Below are 9,641 nucleotides of genomic sequence, written 5' to 3' on the forward strand. Positions count from 1 at the left end.
GTTAAGTGATTGCCTATATATTATCTTATTAGTGATTAAAAATAGTACTTCAAGGAAAATGAGGCTTGGTAAATTTAAGTGACTTGCCCGTGTTCACACAGCTGGTCAGAGACAGAGAAGGGATTTAAATCCAAATGTCTGCCTCCAAGACCAGTGCTTTCCACAGGACTGTGCCTTCTCATTCTTTCAGTGCTGACTGGTTTCGCTGATTGTTTTCTTATAGAAGTTGCTTCAACTGGAAGAGTCTTGCTATGTTCTTATTCAGTTCCTTTATTTTCAAATATTTATTAATATTTATTATTTTCAAATATTTTCTCCCAGTCAGTGGCTTATCTTTTCATGAACCTAACTGTGTCTTTCCAAGGGAAGTTCTTAATTAGATGAAATCCAGTTTATCCTTTTTTTATTTTTCCTGTGGATTGTACTTTTGGTGTTGCATCTATGAAATCTTTGTCTAACTCAAGGTTATAAAGATTTTTCTCCTAGAAATGTTATAATTTAAGATTGATATTTAGGTATACAATCTTCTTTGAGTTCATTTCTGTATCTTTTGTGAGGTATGGAATGAAGTTCTTTTTTTGGCATACGGATATCTAATTGTTCCAAGACCATTTGTTGAAGACTATCCTATCTCCACTGAATTGCCTTTGCAATATACATGTATTGGTCTGTTCATGGTCACTCTATTCTATTATGATGATCTCTTTACTATTCCTATAGTCATGTCACACTCCATGTACTATAACAAGTCTTGAAGTCAGATAGTATAAGTCTTTCAACTTTGTTCTTCCTTTTCAAAGTTTTCTTGTCTATTTGAAGTTCTTTATCATTTCTTTAGTTTTTATTTATTCAGGGATATGGTTATAAAAACATCTAAAAATCTAAACATAACTTATATTTCAGAGTTGCTAAAGAGTAGGAACTTTCCATAATCCAGCTTCATCAGGCATCAGATTCCATTTGGTTAGTCAGAAATTGTGTCATATACCTTATGTGGATTGCCAGTTTTCAAAAATCTAGAATATAATCATTTACACCAGAATTTTATTGGACATGATTTAAACTTTCATTGATGTTTCAGGTGATACTTTGGGCCCTAGCGTATCTTAGTCATTCTGAGCATTGGTTGTCATTGTCCTGGAAAAATAGGGAATTACTGATTAAAGGGAGTTTATTTGGTTATATTGCTGCATGCCATAATATCTACTCTGCTATTGACTTGGAGGATGCCTGTTTTCAAATATCTGAAGTGTATAATTGACAGTGATATACATAAACATTCTGGTATCTGTCTCTTTCAATAAAGCATATCCCTGTTCTCTTTAAACTTGCTATCTGCTGGGGACAGTGAAGAGTGCTATTAATTGAGCCCAATGATCCCTGATAATGTTAGCCATCACAGCCATGGTGTGACAATGAGCAAATTATTGGTCCTCTTTGTGCCTCAGTTTCTTCACCTGTAAAGTTTGGATTAGTGAACTGAATGGCTCATCCAACTCCAAAAATTCTTCAACTCTTTTGCAGTGCATTCATCCACTTAAAAATCACAATTCTTTTAAAAATAATTAAACGAAAACTCTTAATGCCAAAAAGCACTGTAGTAAATCAACGGGGAGCTTCTTAAGTCAGAAAGTAGTAGTCTTTGATGCATTACGGATTGCCTAACACTACTGCATGACTACTTTTAACTGTGGCCAACTCTGAGCAATTAAGATGGCATTTATGATTCCTGGTACTGCGACATTTTGTGGTCCATGAAACCCCCATATTCTGAGAAGCTCTTCAGCTTCTCAGGTCAAGGGAAAGAGAAAGGAGAATGGCTCAAAGCCCAAGCTACTCCACGAGTTCAGAGTACTCCTGAGTTGACAGGTAAGATTTTCAAATGCATCTCCAAAGTAAATGGTATAGCATTAAACCAAGAAGACTTTTAAATATCTTCATCATCTTTACTATGCCAAGGCATAGCCAAGCTACTCTGGTCACATTCTATCTGTTCATTGCTGTACTAATAGAATGAGAATCTTGGAGAGTATAAAGTTTAATAGGGAATGCAGAATATAGACGTGAATTCAAAATAATAAAATGAACATTTATTGTGCCTATTTATTGAGCACTTACTGTATGCAAAGTGCTGTGTGAAGAACTTCTTATACATTATACCATCTAATCCTCAACAATCTTGAAGACTAGATATTATTGTCTCCTTACAAGTGAAGAAATGCACAGAGTTCATGTTACTAGCCCAAGGTCACACAGTAAGTGTTCGTGTTACTTGCCTAAGGTCACAGTAAGTGGTAGAACTGGTCATCAATCTACAGCTGTCTCAATCCAGAGCTTAAACTCTTAGTGACTATGTCAGAGACGAGCTCTCCTAACTTAGCCAGCTCATTTCAAGAGTAATTGAATTTGTAGTATGAATTACAGTGATCTAAACCAAGAGCACCAAGTACTGATGGGTCACTTTTGGGTAGACTTAATGGAAGAAAGAACTCATGGAAAGTATCCTGAGAAATTGCTTTGAGTTATGTTTTGAGATGAAGGACATGAATTGGCCAAGAGAGAAAGGGGAGTCCATGCTGAGGGAACGGACTATATGAGGCTATGAGGATACAAATGAACAAATTATGTGTTCAGGGAGCAAACATACAGACAGTCATTGCAGAGCCATAGTCAGAAATAAAGCTAATGTCATAGGGGTGAAAATCCAAGAGATTTCACTTTATTATGATAGGCACTAGAGAGCCACTCTCAGTTCTTAAGCAAGGGAAGGAACATAATTAAAACTGTATTTGGTTGCAAAATTTATCCTGCAACTCATGTAGGATAAATAAGAGCTCTACATGCATCAGGGAAGGTCAAGAGAAAATTTCTTAGCAAAACATATTTGATACCCAACAAATTATTTTCAGGAATATGAATGTAGCTCAGCTCCCTAAGGCCCTGTGGCCTTAATAGTACAATGTATTTAGCCTCCTAAATTAAGAGGCCTGGAATCGGATTTTACACAATTTTCAGATATAAATGTGACTAGTCCACCGGAGTTAAGCTAACAGCACATTTCCATCATCTCTGGTATTGTGCAGTGCATATAAATGGTTATAGATTAAAGTCAGGGTTAGGCAAATAGAAAGCTCTCAACAATAGGTATTAAATTGAGTTGAATTGATGTCCACTTTTAGATAGCAATTGCTGCTCCTCAGGGAGGGCTAATGTATTTGGTAAACTATAAATGGGTTCATTCCATTATAAATCCACTAATGCTAACTTAATATCTCTTCACGTTTTCGGACGTGTTCTCTCTCTCTCTCTCTCCAGTTCCAGAGACCTAATGACTTCTCACCCCCTTTTCGCTTTGGGACTGTGCCCAATGGCAGCACAGAGAGGAATATTCGCAATAACTACGCAGAAATGCATGCCTACATGGGAAAATTCAACCAGAGGGGTGTAGATGATGCACTGCTCTCCCTGAAAACAGGGTAAGAACTGCCTCCTAACTCAGAGTTTTTGATGTGTTTCTCATGTTCATTACATGTACATTGAATCAGATATATCATGCTTGGGTGCCATACGAAGTTACAACAAAAAAAGACTTTATTTGTTCTTTACAGACTTCCAAGTTAAATTTGACAGTAATTCATGCCAGTGCACAGAGATTCCTGTGCTATTATTTACTTCTATGTATTTTCTTTTTTACAAATTATATTCTACTTACATTAATGTAACCATGAAATAGGAATTAAATAGATGTAAAAGTAGAAGGAAAGAGTCAAGGATAAGTTTGATGTGTTATGCATGACATAAAGGCCTGTTGACTAAGAGGTGAAAATGATGATTCTGGTGTCTTATGGACAAGGGAGAAATAAAAGAAGAAAAGGGTAAAAATTTTTAGACAACAAACACTAACAATATGTTGACTGATCTTTCATTCCAGCTTTTATTGGCATTCTTTGATCCAGCTCTATACTCTAGGAAGTATTAGTTCATTAAAAGGAGATCATGAACTGCAAAAATGTTGGCTTGCATAATCCCAGCCACATTGATCTCTTTACTCATTTGGCCTTCAGAAACCAAGCTGTCAAATAAGACACACAATTGAGCACGTAGATATTGGGATTTAGGGGTCAAAATGTCTTGTAGCTGGTTTCCTATGTCGTATGATATCTAGCAGCACTTGAACCTCCTGGAAGAGCCACCCAGATGCACGGTTACCTAAATACTGTTACTTAAGTATTTAGGTATGTTTTAATAGGACTATGTTATCACCATAAAGTCAGAGCAGATTTAAGAAGATGGGATTTGAGCTTAGGGGTATGACTACGTTGGGTAGTCTGGCCCTTGATACACTACAATTATCAATCATATCAGAGCTTTGGTTTGTGGTGTGCCACCATTCTGTAGGGTACTCATGGACCTGTTGAAATATGTTCTGTTTCTTATACCAGAAAGAGCTTATTTTTTTCTTGAGGGGAGATAAAGCTAACTTTACTTATACGAGTAATGATACATGCTTTAGTTTCTTGCAGACCTGTCTGTAACCCATATGGTTATGTCTGAGTTTTTTCCTCTATGTTTGATGTGCCTAAATGTTGGTTTTAGATATTAATTTATGCCTTCCCACCCTCACCCCTAGTCTTACTCACTTCTTTACATACGCCCTTCTTGCAAAGCACAATATATAAAGTGAGGTTCTTGTATATGTTTAGGAATTTAAGAGATCTGAGTTCTTCTGTATGTTACATTCTCTCATAGTTTCACACATTTGCTCTTAATACAAGTCTCTGCTGCCACCACCCCAGCTACTCATTTTCCCTCGTACTGCAAAGCCAAATATTGAAACCTTTCTGACCACAAAAATAGCATTGCACATCTATTGAAGCACATACACCTACACTTATCCCCACTCTGGACTGTAATGAACTGAGAAATGAAAAATGTTATATAAATCTAACCCATGCTATTTGTTGTTATCATTGTAATGGTTACTTTTCATTATTTCTGTTATTATTTTTATTGATTCCTTTTTTTACTTCCTCTCCCTTTCAGACACAGCTTATGAGTTGGCTTCAGGCCCAACTTACATTCTCATCATTCCCAGTGGGAGGGCAAGAACTCCTTTCGACTTGAAATCACATAAAGAACAGCTTGAGATTTAGGCTTTCAATTCTGGCTGAGTTCCAACTTGAACCTGCCTTTGAACCAGTTCTCCCTGTAGTTAGCTGGAACCCTACTGCTTCATATTAATGGCCCCATAGGTAGTTTTGTACTAAGATTCCTCCACTGGATTTGGTCTGTTTGCTTTCTCGCACAGGAAACTGGATGCCTTCATCTATGATGCAGCAGTGCTGAACTACATGGCAGGCCGAGATGAAGGCTGTAAGCTGGTGACCATTGGCAGTGGGAAGGTCTTTGCTTCCACTGGTTATGGCATTGCCATCCAAAAAGATTCTGGGTGGAAGCGCCAGGTGGACCTTGCTATCCTGCAGCTCTTTGGAGATGGTGAGTTAAAGAAAGGCAAAGTGCCTACTTGGCTCCTTCTGATAGCTGGTCCAAAACACCAGCCCTTCTTCCTTCTCCATTCCTCTAACTCCTGCATTTTCAGAAAATCATGTCACAATATACTATGAGATTTGGGGCTATCTATTAGTTTCCTAGCACTGCCATAGCAAAGTACAGACAAACTGAGTGATTTAAATAACAGAAATCTATTGTTCTATAGTTCTGGAGGCCAGAAGTCCAAGATCAAAGTGTTCATTTGTTTCCACTGAGGGGTGCAAGGTAGAATCTGTTCAATGCCTTTTCCCTAGCTTATGGTGGTTTGCTGGCAATCTTTAGTGTTCCTTGGATGTAGGTGCACCACCTAATTTCTACTTTCATGTTCAGGTGACTTCTCCCTTTGTGTATATTTCTCCTTTGTATGTGTCTGATTTCCCCCCTTTTTAAGGACCCCAGTTATATTGGATTAGGACCCCACTCTGTTCCAGAATGGCCCCATCTTAACTAATTACATCTGCAATGACCCTATTTCCAGATAAAGTCACACTCCAAGTCACTGAGGGTTAGGACTTCAACATATGAATTTACGGGAGGACACAATTCAACCCATAACTGGGTGAAAGATGGGACAGAAGATTAAAGTAGTTGGTGAAGGAGGTATGTTTCAGGATTGCAGGCTGTGATCAAGCCTTCAGGGATAAAGTAAGAGAGGCTGGTGTTAGATGTTCCAAACAATCATCTCACATGCAACCAAAATAGATGGAACTTTGGAAAGGTCTCTGCTCTTTATGTGCCCAGAGAAATAATCAACTTGTGGTCATCTTCTCATTCTTCCCTCTCTCCCATCTTGTTCTTCTCAGCTGGAAGAGGTAGGAGACAGGGCTCGAGTTTCAGAGGCAGATACCATAAGGTTTCCCCCAGTACCTTTCTGGCAGCAGAAAATCTCATCTCCTCTTTCATTATAGCATGTCTCCTGCATCCCTTTTCACTCTATTGTCCAAAGTACCTCGTCCTCCCATTAGCCTCACAGAAGCTAATCCAGTTAGGGATGAGCAACTTGACTCTACTTGGCCCTACAGGCCATCAGCCAAGCAGCTCTCTGCAGAATCTTGGCTCTTAGGGATAAGATAAGAGGCAGAAGAGCACAGCTGGATTTTCAGACTCCAGGGGATGTTGGTTGCTCCACTAGTTAGGAAAAGCATAGTTTGATCAAAGAAATGAGTGAAAAATGATTTGATTAACATTGGAAAGAGGAGGCGATTGTAGCTGGAGTGTTAACCAGACATTTTGGTGTAAGGGCTTCTGTGATTTTTTTAATGTAGCTGTCACTTAAAGGCAATAATGGAGCTCTGTCTCTGAGGAAAAGCAGCAGTGGAGATGATTCGTAAAAGTGACCGAAGCTCTAGTCAGATTACGCAAAATTCAAATTTGGAACCAAACCAGAACTATTGAAACAGATGATTTTCTTTATGAGAGTTTCAGTATTTTACTCATCTAGAGCTGTCCAGGATTTCTCCCCTCCTAAGTCCTCATATCCACTGAAGTGAATAAAGATTATTGAAACCTGACATGAACTGAAATTATCAAAGCTCCCTTAAGCAGTATTAAAAGGACACAGGCCTGACATTGGTGGTCTCATTTTATTCAAGCTTACTCCCCTTTCCTCTTAATATTTATATTTTCCTCTACAAGAGATCAGTAAATCTGAAGGTCCCTACGGAATCAATCTCTCTGCTGGGTTCGGTCTCTCCTCCCCCTACCCAATCTGCTTTGCACATTATTTTAAGAACATTTTTCTGAATCACTTGTTTGATGATGTTGTTCCTCACTGTCTACAAAATTAAGTGCAAAGTGCTTAATCTGATGCTTGAGCCCTCAGCCATCTTGCCTCAACCTTTTTTATTGAGCTTCTTTTGCTGACTGTTACTCTGTTTGAACTGTTCTGCATGCCTTTCCCTAAACAAGCCTTGTGTTTTCCCCTCTCCTTCCATTGATCATACTATTTCTGCTGCCTGCAGTGCTTTTTCATACAATATAAATTAAAATTCACCTATTCACTATGCCCACCTCCAAGCCCTGTCTGCCTCCTGAAAACCCACTGGCCACCCCACCCACAAAATTACTCTCACTAATTTGAACTGTTGTTACCTGCATAGAGCTTATCATATTGATTATTTATATACTAGCTCACACTGAATAGAGGTTATGTCTCATATCTTTGTATTATCTGCATTACCCACATTAAGTTCTCACTGAACATGTGTTGAATACATTGACAAATTCATATATAAGGGTATTAATAAAATTACTGCTAACCTCCTCTATTAATTTTCTTTATGTCTCCCTGTCTCTTTCTCCTGCCTTTCTTTCTCATCCCCAACCCCCCTCTTGTCCCCTTTTCTCTACTCCTCTCCTCTCTTCTGTCTTCACCTGATCTCCTTTCTGCCCCGTCTCCAGGGGAGATGGAGGAGCTGGAAGCACTCTGGCTCACTGGCATTTGCCACAATGAGAAGAATGAGGTCATGAGCAGCCAGTTGGACATTGACAACATGGCCGGAGTCTTCTACATGTTGGGGGCAGCCATGGCTCTCAGCCTCATCACATTCATCTGTGAACACCTTTTCTACTGGCAGTTCCGGCATTGCTTTATGGGTGTCTGTTCTGGCAAGCCTGGCATGGTCTTCTCCATCAGCAGAGTAAGTGCTTTGATTTCGGTGGCTGGTACCTGGGAAGGACAGCTTAGTCTAGCACTGTGCACAGAAGAGAGATCCAGGAGGGCACTAACCCCAGCCTTATGCTGCTAAAGCAGGAAACCCTCTTCCCCAGGGGGGTGGGAGATATAATGTCTTGTGCCTCAAAAAACAGGTGATGCTATTTTTCCTTTAGGAAACAGCTTTCTGTGTGGGGTTTGGGCATTTGGTTCTCAATAAGAACTGGCAGATCTATCAAAATAAAAAATTTGGCCTTTTACCAAATGCCTTTCATCACCATTAATTTATTCTGTATAGGCTGTATTAATCATTTAATCCTTTTTAAAAATCACATTTCTATTCAAATAGAGGAATGTAATCTATCTCTTATTCTAACATTCAAAGGTATGTTTCATTGTTCCACTTGATGTTTTAACCATGTGTTTGTGATGGGAGTTAAAGAACTTAACAGAACCTTCAGAAATAAGTCCTGACCCATAAGAAATTGGCATTCCAGAAACTTCCTTAATTGAAGCAAATTATAACTCTGAAGTTGTTCTTTATTTAGGTTTCTTCTATGTTTCTAGTCTCAAGTGAGGATTCAGAACAGTTTTGAATAGGAACAAAAGGTCATAGGGAAGAGTAAAAACAAAATGGGGGGGGAGGGCTTCTTTTGATTTGTTAATAAAATTATGGGATTCATTCAGGAGAGGTGAATTCAAATGTCCATTTAGAAGAGAGCTGGATTTCAGATATGAGCAACTTTGGTTCAAATGGAGTTATGTAAGAAAATGGATCTCTCATCAAACTGTTCCATCCTTTGATCATTTTCCTGTAGTATAGACAACAGTTTCCTCTCTGGCTGTTAGTTGATTCAGGCTATTCAGTAACATGGGAGCAGGAGAATAAAACTTGTGGTCCCTGGGTTATGTTTCCTTGTATGGCTGTTCGCTCAGGTCCCAGGCAGGATGATGGCAGAAACTGTGGGAGCTGGTGACTTGTAATAGAAATCCCATTCATAGCCCTTAGACATAATCAAAGCCTCTGTAGAAGAAAAATGCTTGGCATTTTCTCCTGGCCATAATCCAGAAGGGTTAGAAAGGAGGCCTGAGAAAGATAGTAGAGTAACTTTACCTTGCAGATCTATCTTGCCGCTGGCCTCTGGGACAGTGCGGCTCACCTCATCTGTCTTTCTTCTTTGCTATTCGGCTGTCATTCTCCTTCCTAACCTTCTTCCCTCTCATCCACATCCATTGGGACAACTCACTTTCCAAATTAATCCCCCTTGTTTTAAAGACACAATTCAAACAACCTCCTCTTCAAATACCTTCCTTTGCCAGGGAGAAGAGTTCCAAATTTGTCACCTTTCAAGGCAGGGAACAAGATATTAGCAGAAGGTTGGCTTGACTTTAGACTTGAACCCAAACTATTCCCTCTCCTGAACAGTGTTCTTTAAAG

General features: G+C 39.1%; 1 protein-coding gene across 1 annotated transcript in view; it reads left to right on the forward strand.

Moving 5' to 3' along the window:
- Nucleotides 1–9,641, forward strand: part of GRIN2B (glutamate ionotropic receptor NMDA type subunit 2B) — a 420,579-nt gene that overhangs the window by 385,951 nt on the left and 24,987 nt on the right. Inside the window, exons 12-14 of the mRNA XM_074325986.1 lie at nucleotides 3,316–3,476; nucleotides 5,309–5,496; nucleotides 7,951–8,189. Coding sequence (XP_074182087.1) covers nucleotides 3,316–3,476; nucleotides 5,309–5,496; nucleotides 7,951–8,189 — 588 coding nt within the window. The remainder of the gene's footprint in view (nucleotides 1–3,315; nucleotides 3,477–5,308; nucleotides 5,497–7,950; nucleotides 8,190–9,641) is intronic.

This window comes from Rhinolophus sinicus, linkage group LG02, assembly GCF_036562045.2.
Source record: "Rhinolophus sinicus isolate RSC01 linkage group LG02, ASM3656204v1, whole genome shotgun sequence".
Taxonomy (NCBI): Eukaryota; Metazoa; Chordata; class Mammalia; order Chiroptera; family Rhinolophidae; genus Rhinolophus; species Rhinolophus sinicus.